Source organism: Ranitomeya imitator, chromosome 2, assembly GCF_032444005.1.
Source record: "Ranitomeya imitator isolate aRanImi1 chromosome 2, aRanImi1.pri, whole genome shotgun sequence".
In the NCBI taxonomy this organism is placed as follows: Eukaryota; Metazoa; Chordata; class Amphibia; order Anura; family Dendrobatidae; genus Ranitomeya; species Ranitomeya imitator.
Window position 1 is genome coordinate 356327763 of NC_091283.1, and position 12417 is coordinate 356340179.

Below are 12417 nucleotides of genomic sequence, written 5' to 3' on the forward strand. Positions count from 1 at the left end.
CATAACACATTTCCACTGAAGTTGAATCAGCCTGTAACTTCATTTTCCACTTTGATTTTGAGCATCATTCCAACTCCAGACCTCCGTGGGATATTAGTTGTGATTTACGTTGATCATTTTTAGGTTTGATTGTTCTCAACACATTCCACTATGTAATGAATAAAGATTTACAACAGGAATATTTCATTCAGTGATATCTAGGATGTGGGATTTTAGTGTTCACTTTATTTTTTTGAGCAGTGTATATATATATATAAAAAAGAAAATACACATTTGATATTGCTGCATTCAAAAATGTCTGATCTAAATATAAAATAAATAAATGCGAACGGTAAACGGCATAACGATAAAAAAATCAAAACACAAGAATTATGTTTTTTTTGGTCGCTGCAACATTGCAATAAAATGCAACAGGTGATCAAAATATTGTATATACCCTGAAATGGCATCAATAAAAACGTCAGCTCAGTGTGCAAAAAATAAGTCCTCACCCAGTCCCCGAAAAACGGAGACACTATGGGGCTCGGAAAATGACGCCATTTTTAAATTTTCCTTGAAAAACAAGGGATTTTTTTTGGCCACTTAAGTAATTAAGAAACTAAACATGTTTAATATCTGCAAACTCAAAATGACGCAGAGAATTATAATGACAGGTCAGTTTTAGTATTTAGTGAACATGGTACAAATATATAAAAAAAATTGCGGAATTGCATTTTTTTTTGCAATTTAACTGCACTTGGAAATGTTTGCCTTTATTCCACTGCACAATGGAGTCATTCAAAAGCACAACTCATCCCGCTAAAAATAAATCCTCACATAGCAATATTGACACAGACAAAAAAAGTTATTGCTCACATAAAAAGGGGAGCAAAAAACGAAAACGCAATAATGGAAAATTGCAAGATTGCGAAGGGGTTAACAATATATGTTTTCTAGGAATTAAATTTTTACATTTCAGATATGATAATGGCTTCTCCTCATGAGAGATTTTAGATATTTAAGAAAATAGCATTATTGTTCACCAACATTTCCCACATTGTTAATATGAACATTGCTTCTCACCTGTGTGAATTTTCTGGTGCTTAACAACACTTGTTTTATCTGCCAAACATTTCCCACATTCTGAACATGAATATAACTTCTCTCCTGTGTGAGTTCTCTGGTGTCTAACAAAGTGTGATTTCCATGCAAAACATTTCCCACATTCTGAACATGAAAAAGGTTTCTCCCCTGTATGAGTTCTCTGGTGTCTAAGAAACAATGATTCCTCTACAAAACATTTTCCACATTCTGAACATGAATATGGCTTCTCCACTGTGTGAGTTCTCTGGTGACTAACAAGCGACGAGTTATGTACAAAACATTTTCCACATTCTGAACATGAATATGACTTCTCCCCTGTGTGAGTTCTCTGGTGTCTAACAAGCAATGATTTCTGTATAAAACATTTTCCACATTCTGAACATAAAAAAGGCATTTGCCCTGTGTGAGTTCTTTGGTGACTAACAAGAGATGATTTATGTACAAAACATATTCCACATTCTGAACATGAATATGGTTTCTCCCCTGTGTGAGTTCTCTGATGTTTAACAAGATGAGATTTCTCTACAAAACATTTTCCACATTCTGAACATGAAAAAGGCTTCTTCCCTGTGTGAGTTCTCTGGTGCCTATCAAGGTGGGATTTCCGTATAAAACATATTCCACATTCTGAACATGAAAAAGGCTTCTCCCCTGTGTGTGTTCTCTGATGTGTAACAAGATGTGATCTCTGTCCATAACATTTTCCACATTCTGAACATGAAAAAGGCTTCTCCCCTGTGTGAGTTCTTTGATGCTTAACAAGAGGTGATTTCTCTACAAAACATTTTCCACATTCTGAACATGAAAATGGCATCTCCCCTGTGTGACGTCTCTGGTGACTAACAAGCAATGACTTCTGTAGAAAACATTTTCCACATTCTGAACATGAATATGGCTTCTCCCCTGTGTGAGTTTTCCGATGTATAACAAAGTGTGATTTCCATGCAAAACATTTTCCACATTCTGAACATGAAAAAGGCGTCTCCCCTGTGTGAGTACTGTGGTGACTAACAAGTGATGCTTTCTGTACAAAACATTTCCCACATTCTGAACATGAATATGGCTTCTTTCCAGTATGCATTCTCTCATGCCTAATAAGATCTGATTTCTGGCTAAAATATCTCCCACATTTGGAACAAGAAAACATCTTCTCCTCTGTGTGAATTTTTTTATGTTTAACAAAAGAAGCTTCGAGGGGACAACTATTTCCATATTCTGAATGTGTGACTGGCTTCTTTGCTTTAAGAGCAATTCGTTTTTTAATGCCTCTTTTCTGACTTTTATTTTTCTTAGCATTCACTTCAATTGTATCCTGTGTGGTCTCAAGTTCATCTGATTTAAAAACTGAAGATGTCAGCTGTCCCTCTGATCTCCTGGTACAGTCATCTGCCAAGAATAAAACCAATAATTATTTATTAATAAAATATCCTTTAAATTTATATTTTTGAACATTTCTAATCCAAATGACTATAGAAAAGAGAAGTTATGTAGCAAAATTTAATTATTCACTACGACAATAACAGTTCACAGACTAATAGAAGATGTCAGAGAATTAACATGCAGAGCATGATGTTCAACTCTTTGTTCATTCTGCCTCCAAAATATTTTTTAAAATGCCATCAAAAAATGCTAACCATGCAAAAAATAGATTTTTTTACTTACCGTAAAAACTGATTCTCTTAGCCCTCATAGGGGTTCGCAGAAACATGGGATAGTTTGCTGCCACCTTGAGGCTGACATTATTTCGGCAATTAAATAAAACTGACTCCTGCCCTGCATACTATTCCTCGCCTGTTGGAGCAGGCTTCATCAGTGTTGTAAGAAAGCAGTAGGAGGCGAAAATAAAAGAATTAAGGCAAGAAGAAACAAAACTGTTCCCCCAAAAGGAAAATCAAGGGAGGGAACTGTATCCCCCAGTGGCATAACTAAAGTCTGATTGACCCCCGGTGCAAGATTTGGACTGGGCCCCCTGCCATCCTGAATAAATTATAGATATGCACCCTCCATCCTGGTATATATGTGCCTTATCCTGACCCCATTCTAGTATATATAGTGCCCATTCTGTTATATATCCCTTATCCGGTGCCCCATCCTTGTATATATGTGCCCCCCATTCTGCCATTGTTCTGTAATGTATAAAAGAAAATAAACCATTATACTCATGAGGGGCTTACACAGAAGTCATGGGGATCCCTATAAGAAGTATAATGCACCCCCATAGTCCTCCATATAATATTATGCACCACCATAGTCCTCTATATAATATACTGCACAGTTCATAGTCATCCATGTAGTATAATCAATTGCACCTCCATAGTCATCCTATTGAGTATAATGCACCCTGATAGTCCTCTATAGTAGTATAATGCACCCCATAGTCATATATAGTATAATGCAGCAGCCCCATAAGAGTATAAAATGCGGCAGCACCATAGCAGTATAATGCATCCCCTTCCTCCCCCCCCATAGTAGTATAATGCACCCCCATACCTGTATAATATGCCCCATACTGTGGCTTTACAAAAAAAAGTTTTTCCTTACCTGGCCGAGCTCCAGCAATGTCCTCACGCACGGATTCGGCTGAGGCACGCATCGTCGTTCTGGCGTATGACAGTGATGTCCTACGTGTGCGCTGGCAGCTGTGTGTTGGAGGACGCGCGATCAGTTACCAAAGCGGCAGAATCCACTGCGGGCCCCCTCTGCTCATCGGGCCCCATACGCCAGTAAGGCAGTAATGCCCTGATGGCGGCTTTTGCTGGTGTCGGCGTGCCTCTTACCAGCCGTGCCCCTGACCCACTGGGCCCGGTCGCAGTGGCGACCGCGGTGACCGTGGTAGTTACACCTCTGGTGTCCTCCAATGAATACGAGAAACAAATTTTACTAAAACTAAAAAATCAGTTAGTTATTCTCATTTGTCTTATTGGGGGGTTGGACAGAACCACGGAGTGTCCTAAAGCTGACCCTAGTGTGGGATATTAAATTCCATATGGTCCCCATCTGGTCTTCTGCCACAACTTAGATGGAACCTGTCAGCAGGATTGCGCACAGTAACCTACAGACAGTGTCAGACTGGCACCGTTATACTGATTAAAATGATACCTTGGTTGATGAAATCCATCTTATGATTGTTCTTTAATCTTTATTTTCAGTTTTTAGTTAATGATATGCTCGTGCCCCAGGGGGTGGGCATGGAGGGGGGGGGCCTTTAAGTGGGGCTCTGATAAGATATTCATAATGCAGACTGGTGACAGGAACAGAAAACTGGCTGTGGCTAAATCAAAGTATTTTGGGCGCTAATTAATGTGGTAAAAAAAATGACTACCGACAATAACACATCTACTGACGTTATTACTCAATAGACTTCATTAGTAAAAATTAGTAACTAATGGTGAAACCTCTCTGGAGACTTTTTTTTTTTTTTTTTTTTAACATCCACAGTCCCCAGCTTGTTTTCACATTCCTCATGAGGCCATTTTTTCAATTCTCACAGTGTCAATTTATGAGGTTATAACTCTGGAACGGATCAACGAATCCCAGTGATTCCGAAAATATTTTTTATGACATGTTGTACTTAACCCCTCTCTGCCATCCGACGTACTATTCCATCCATGTGACCTGGGACTTTAATCCCCATGGACTGAATAGTACATCCAATGCGATCCCAGGGGGGCACTTTAACCTCCGAAACACTGTAATCAAACAAGATCGCAGCGTTTCGGTGTCGGCAGAGGCATAGAGAAGCATCATGCAGGGAGGGGTTCCCTGCATGCTTCCCTCAGAACATCGCCATATGATCGCATTGCCCTGAGGTTCTCCTTTTAGACCCCCCGCTCCAAAATGGCCGAGGGGTCCTTCCGGGTCCTGCAGGGAGGTGGCTTGTGAGCACCTGCTTAGCTGGCATCGGCAAGCCTCCTTCACTGCCTGTCAGATCGCTGATCTCACACAGTGCAGTGCAAAGTGTCAGATCAGAGATCTGACTTTATACAGTGATGGCCCATCCTCGGACAATGTAAAAAAGTTTTTTAAAAAATATTTGAATGTGTAAAAATATTTTTTTTAATTCCTAAATAAAGAAAAAAAAATATTTTTCCAATAAAAACATGTAAATAAAAAAAACAAACAATAAAAGTACACATATTTAGTATTGCCGCGTCTGTAACGACCCGGCCTATAAAACTGTCCCATTAGTTAAACCCATTAGTGAATCCCATAAAAAAATTAACAAGGCAAAAACAATGCTTTATCATCATACCGCCGAACAAAAAGTGGAATAACACGCGATCAAAAAGACGGATATAAATAAACATGGTACCGCTGAAAACGTTATCTTCTCCTGAAAAAACTAGCCACCATAGAGTGTCATCAGCGAATAAAAAAGTTATAGCTCTCAGAATAAAGCGATGCAAAAATAATTTTTTATATAAAATAGTTTTTATTGTATAAAAGCGCCAAAATATAAAATAATGCTATAAATGAGGTATCGCTGTAATCGTACTGACCCGATTAGGGATTAGGGATGTGTCAGGGTTAGGGGTGTGGTTAGGGTTAGGATTAGGGGTGTGTTGGGGTTAGGGGTGTGTTGGGGTTAGGGGTCTGGTTAGGGATAGGGGCGGGTTGGGGTTAGGGTTGGAGTTAGATTTGGGGGGATTCCACTGTTTAGGCACATCAGGGGTTCTCCAAATGCGACATGGCGTCCGATCTCAATTCCAGCCAATTCTGCGTTGAAAAAGTAAAACAGTGCTCCTTCCCTTCCGAGCTCTCCCGTGCGCCCAAACAGGGGTTTACCCCAACATATGGATTATCAGCGTACTCAGGACAAATTGGACAACAACTTTTGCAGTCCAATTTCTCCTGTTACCCTTGTGAAAATAAAAATTTGGGAGCTAAAAAAACATTTTTGTGGGAAAAAAAAAAGATTTATTTTCACAGCTCTGCCTTATAAAGTTTAATGAAACACTTGGGGGTTCAAAGTTCTCACAACACATCTAGATAAGTTCCTTTGGGGGTCTAGTTTCCAATATGGGGTCACTTCTGGGGGGTTTCTACTGTTTAGGCACATCAGGGGCTGTGCAAACGCAACATGACTCCCGCAGACTATTCCATCAGAGTCTGCATTCCAAAACGGCGCTCCTTCCCTTCCGGGCTCTGCCATGCACCAAAACGGTGGTTCCCCCATATAAGGGGTATCAGCATACTCAGGACAAATTGCACAACAACTTTTGGGGTCCAATTTCTCTGGATACCCTTGGGCAAATAAAAAATTGCGAGCCAAAAGATCATTTTTGTGGGAAAAAAATGATTTTTTGTATTTTCAAGGCTCAACATTATAAACTTTAGTGTAACAATTGGGGGTTCCAAAGTGCTCGTCACACATCTATATAAGTTCCTTGGGTGGCCTAGTTTCCAAAATGGGGTCACTTGTGGGGGTTTCCACTGTTTAGGCACATCAGGGACTCTTCAAACGCGACATGGCGTCCGATCTCAATTCCAGCCAATTTTGCATTGAAAAGTCAAGCGGTGCTCCTTCCCTTCCGAGCTCTGCCATGCGCCAAAACAGTGGTTTACCCCCCCATATCGGTTATCAGCGTACTCAGGACAAATTGCACAACAACTTTTGGGGTCCAATTTCTCCTGTTACCCTAGCTAAAATAAAACTAATTGGATCTGAATTAAAAAATTTCTGAAAAAAAGTTAAATGTTCTTTTTTTTAAACATTCCAAAAATTCCTGTGAAGCATCTGAAGGGTTAATAAACTTCTTGAATGTGGTTTTGAGCACCTTGAGGGGTGCAGTTTTTAGAATGGTGTCACTTTGGGGTATTTTCTATCATATAAACCCCTCAAAGTGACTTCAAATGTGATGTGGTCCCTAAAAAAAAATGGTGTTGTAAAAATGAGAAATCGCTGGTCAAAATTTAGCCCTTATAACTCCCTAACTAAAAAAAATGGCTCCAAAATTGTGCTGATATAAAGTAGACATGTGGGAAATGTTACTTATTAGGTATTTTGTGTGACATATCTCTGTGATTTAAGGGCATGAAAATTCAAAGTTGGAAAATTGCTAAATTTTCAACATTTTCGCCAAATGTCTGTTTTTTTCACAAATAAACGCAAGTCATATCAAAGAAATTTTACCACTATCATGATGTGTGCACAGCAGTGTTCAGAAGGGAAGGATGCCAATTGAATTCTGAAGCGCAATTTTGGCTGGAATAAATGTCACATTTTAACAGCCTCTCACATGCCAAAACAGCAGAAACCCCCACAAGTGACATTTTGGAACTTACACTCCTTGAGGAATTCATGTATGGATGTAGTGAGCATTTTTATCCCACATGCAAGTCACAGGATTGTATAACATTGGGTTGAGTTATTGAAAAAAATACCATTTTTTTTCCACTAAAATGTTGTCTTAGCCCCAAGTTTTCAATTTTCAAAAGGTAAAATAGGAGAAATGAACGGTACAATTTGTTATGCAATTTTTCCCGAATACTTCAATATGTAGTTAAAAACTACTTTTGGAGGCACAACTGAAAACTCAGAAAGGAAAGAATGCCATATTTGAGTTCAGATTTAGCTGGAATGGTTTAAGGGTGCTATGTCACAATGGCAGAGCCCCAAAGGTGCCGGAACAGCATTAAATTCATCTAGCAGTGCAGTGATCATACCGACACCATAGGTATGTCACAAAATGTTATATAATTGGGGAGTGAAGAAAAAAATAATTACATTTTTGCCGCAAAAAATTTGTTTTAGCCCTAGATTTTACATTTTCACTCTCTCAAATAGGTAAAAATAGCACCAAATTTGTCACACAATTTCTCTTGAATGTGAAAATACCTCATATGTGGCTGTTTAGCCACACAGCGAAGGATAAAGCGCTATTTGATTCTTGGAAAACAAATTATCGTAAAATAGTTTGCGGACTCCATATACAAAGCCCCTAAATGCCAGAAGAGCAGAATCCTCTACCTCAAGTGACCCCAGGTGGGAAAATATACCCCTCTGTGAATTTATCTACATGTGTAGTGACAATTTTGACTCAATGGGTGTTTTCCAGAAACAAGCAGCAGTGGATGTTGAGGAGAGAAAATTTCAAATCTACCATTGTGGTACTCATACATTGCAGTGCCCAGTATGTCGTAGTGTCCATACATTGTGCCCAGCTCATGCTTTTGGAGACATGCACCATGTAAATTAAGCGGGCTCTCATCGCTACAGAAATAGCAAACATTTGGACGCTAAATGTGGTTTTGGCACATTGTGGGGCTTAGAAAGGAGGGGGGCATTTGGATTTGGAAACGCATAATTCTCTGGATTTTTTGGAGGAGACAAGGAGCCATAACGCTTCTCAAGAGCCGTTGTGTTACTAGTTACGTGGAAGCCCCCTATATTTCCAATAACAGGCGACAGTGGGGATTTCTTTTTTATATGTGGATTGAGTTGAAGCTTTTTTGGGAACATTTTACATAAAATTTTGGATTACATTTATCCGGCGCTCTACGCTGAGCACTTACATTGGGGTTTCCATCAAAATCTCCAAACGTGATTCAGATGAAACCCCCGATGGATTCATTTACTATAATGAGGCAGGGCAGTTACTCTGGACTTCATCTGGTCCCTGTTCAGCGGTGTCCTTCTTTTCAGAGGTGCAAAAAAACTGTGGACAACCATGCTTTTATACAGAAACCCTGTTGTAAGCACTCAGCATAAAGCACAGAATAAATGTGAGCTTTGGGAGGCAAAATAAACAAATCAACAGCAGGTGAAGAAATGGTTTTATTTATTTTTTACGCCGTTCCTAGTGCGGTATAAGTGATCAGACGACTCTATTCTTTGGGTTGGTGCGATTACAGAGATATCAGATTAATTTATTTTTATGTTTGGTTGCTATCACACACTAAAAATGCTTATTTTTTCAAAATAAAGTTTTTGCATTGCCATATTTTGAAAGCTATAAGTCATGTGAGAGTTTGTTTTTTTGTGGGTCGAGTTGTTGTTTCTATTGGTACCATTTTCAGGCACATAACATTTTTTGTATTGCTTTGTATTCTGATTTTCATGAGGCAGAATGAACAAAAAACGACCAATTCAAAAATAGTTTTGCCAATGTATGGTAAAAGTGATAAAACAGCCTTATTATTCGGGTCAGTACGATTACAGCGATACCACATTTTTATTATTTTTTTTACGTTTTGCCGCTTTTACAAAATAAAAATTATTTTATAGAAAAAAATAGTTTTTGCATTGCTATATTCTGAGAGCAATAACTTTTTATTTTCCGCTGACGCCATTTTTATTTCCATTCAACTTTTTGATCGGGTTTTATTCCTCTTTTTGCTAAGCAGTATGATAAAAAAGCATCGTTTTATTTTTTTATTTTTTTTTACAGCATTCACTGAAGAGGTTAACTAGTGTGACAGTTTTACAGCTCAAGTCATTCTGGACGTGGCAATACCAAATATGTGCACTTTTTTGTTTATTTTTGTTTTTACATAAATTTACCTATTTTTATCATTTTCTTTTCTTTCTTTTTTATTTTCTTACTTTGTCCCTCTCTGGGACTATACCTTTTATTACTCTGATTGCTCACATAATGCATTGAAATGCATTATACCTGTCAGTATTACACTGACAGAAGCCCCTTAGACCATGTTCCTGACACGGTTTAACAGGCTTGCCGTAGGTCTCTGATTTCGATTTGCAAATGCTGCAATCGATCGTGCCATTTAGGGGGTAAACAGCTGGGGCTGTAACATAAACCAAGCTCCTGAAGGCGATCACGAGAGCACAGTTCCTGTTCTGCGCATGATCGCCATGACTTATACATATTTCAAGGGTCAGAAACCCCTATTTGACCATGATAAACGTATACATAAAAGGTCATGAAGGGGTTAAAAACTACCAGGGAGTTGCAGACCAATATACAATAAGTAAGGCACACCAATCCCACCATAAACAAACTTGTCATACAGAATGAACTAGTAAAAAGGAGACATAAAATAAAAAAAATGTTACATTTCCAATAAAAATGTACTGTATATTCAGGGGAGGAACTGCAACACTAAATCGGAGTTGCTCTCATTTATCGTGGACCATTAGAGTTACTATGCGTTGTGACCAGAAGAGTAGAGAAGTTATTAGTACCCTCCATTACAGGAGCAATTATGCAATAATCTGAATTCTTTAGTTTCGAAAACATAATGGAATTAATGAAGTGATGCCATGAAACCAGGGCTCCAGCCATGCCAACACATCTCCTGCAGGCCATAATATATATATGTAGCCATCAGCCACGTACAGCTTAGGCTACTTTCACACTAGCGCCGTATGACGCACATCGCAAATGCGTCGTTTTGCAGAAAAAACCGCATCCTGCAAAGTTGCCCGCAGGATGCGTTTTTTCTCCATAGACTTTCATTAGCGACGGATTGCCGCGCGAAGGATGTGTCGTGTTTTGGCGGACCGTCGGCACAAAAAACGTTCCATGTAACTTTTTTTGTGTGTCGAGTCCGCCATTTTCGACCGCGCATGCGCGGCCGAAGCTCTGACCCCTCCTCCTCGCAACGCACAATGGGGCAGCGGATGCGTTGAAAAACTGCATCCGCTTCCCCCGTTGTGATTTTATTTCACAGTATGCGTTGGTACGTCGGCCCCACGCACTTCGACGGGCCGACGCTAGTGTGAAAGCAGCCTTAGAGGCACACTACCACTCAAAAGTTTAGGGTCACTAAGAAATTTCCTTATTTTTGAAAGAAAAGCACAGTTTTTTCCAATTAAGCTAATATTAAATGATTCAGATATACACTCTATACATTGTTAATGTGGTAAATGACTATTCTAGCTGAAAACGTCTGGTTTGTAATGCAAAATCTTCATAGGTGTATAGAGGCCCATATCCAACAACCATCACTCCAGTGTTTTTATGGTACACTGTGTTAGCTAACTGTGTTAGAAGGCTGATGGATGGTTAGAATACCCTGGAAAACCCTTGTGCAAGTATGTTAGCACAGCTGAAAACAGTTTGGCTAATTAGAGAACCTATAAACCTGACCTTCCTTTGAGCTAGTTGAGAATCTGGAGAATTACATTTGTTGGTTCCATTAATCTCTCAAAATGGCCAGAAAAAAAAGTGTGAAACTCGACAGTCTATTCTTGTTCTTAGAAATGAAGGCTATTCCATGCGAGAAATTGTCAAGAAACTGAAGATTTCCTACAACACTGTGTACTACTCCCTTCAGAGGAGAGCACAAACAGGCTCTAACCAGAGTAGAAAAAGAAGTGGGAGGCCCCGCTGCACAACGGAGCCACAAGACAAGTACATTAGAGTCTGTAGTTTGAGAAATCAATGCCTCACAGGACATCAACTGGCAGCTTCATTAAATAGTACGCGCAAAACGCCAGTGTCAACTTCTACAGTGAAGAGGCAACTCCGGGATGCTGGCCTTCACAGCAGAGTTTCAAAGAAAAAGCCATATCTGAGACTGGCTAATAAAAGGAAAAGATTAATATGGGCAAAAGAACGCAGACATTGGACAGAGGAAGATTGGAAAAAAGTTATGGACAGATGAATCCAAGTTTGAGGTGTTTGGATCACACATTTCTCACATTTGTGAGATTCAGAACAACTGAAAAGATGCTGGAAGAGTGCCTGACGCCATCTGTCAAGCATGGTGGAGGTAATGTGATGGTCTGGGGTTGCTTTGCTGCTGGTAAAGTGGGAGATTTGTACAATGTAGAAGGGATTTTGAATAAGGAACGCTATCACTCCTGTCACGGAGTTACCGCGACAGAGCAGTGCCAGAAGACCGCAGCGTCTGATGGCTCCTGCTTTGCCGCTGAGAAGAAGCCCTTCTCCGGTGTATTAACATTAGAAGTCTCAAAAATTTCAAGCTCCAAAGGTAGAAATGTTAAATGACCCCTCTCTGGGACTTCTAGTGTTAAATGTGCTTGTTTTCTTTCAGCAGGACAGGGGTTAATCGGCCATGTGGAAATCCCTGCATTCAGCTGTGCTTGGTTAGCCACTCAACTCTCCTATAAAAGCTAGGCTTTCTGGCCAGATCCTTGTCTTGAGTTGGTAATTGCTAGATAGACCTGGAGAGTGAGAAGCTGGTGTCTGGAGAGCTGGAGGTGTTTATTGTGCGACTGTTGCTTGGTTTGTATGCTTGGACATTCCTCATCTTTACCTGCCTTATTTTCTTCCCCCGTCCCTCACACCCTGGTGAATACCTCTGTTATTTGTGAAAGTATATTTGTGTGAGTGGAATTTTCTTTTACCCTTGTCTTTGTTCCCCTGTCTGTTGGGTTGGTGTACTGTGGTACACGGTAGCGCCTCT

General features: G+C 39.8%; 1 protein-coding gene across 1 annotated transcript in view; it reads right to left on the minus strand.

Moving 5' to 3' along the window:
* Window positions 1-731: 731 nt before the first annotated feature.
* LOC138663786 (oocyte zinc finger protein XlCOF6-like) overlaps window positions 732-12417 on the minus strand; it is a 32836-nt gene continuing 21150 nt past the window's right edge. Inside the window, exon 7 of the mRNA XM_069750122.1 lies at window positions 732-2469. Coding sequence (XP_069606223.1) covers window positions 1040-2469 — 1430 coding nt within the window. The 3' untranslated portion in view covers window positions 732-1039. The remainder of the gene's footprint in view (window positions 2470-12417) is intronic.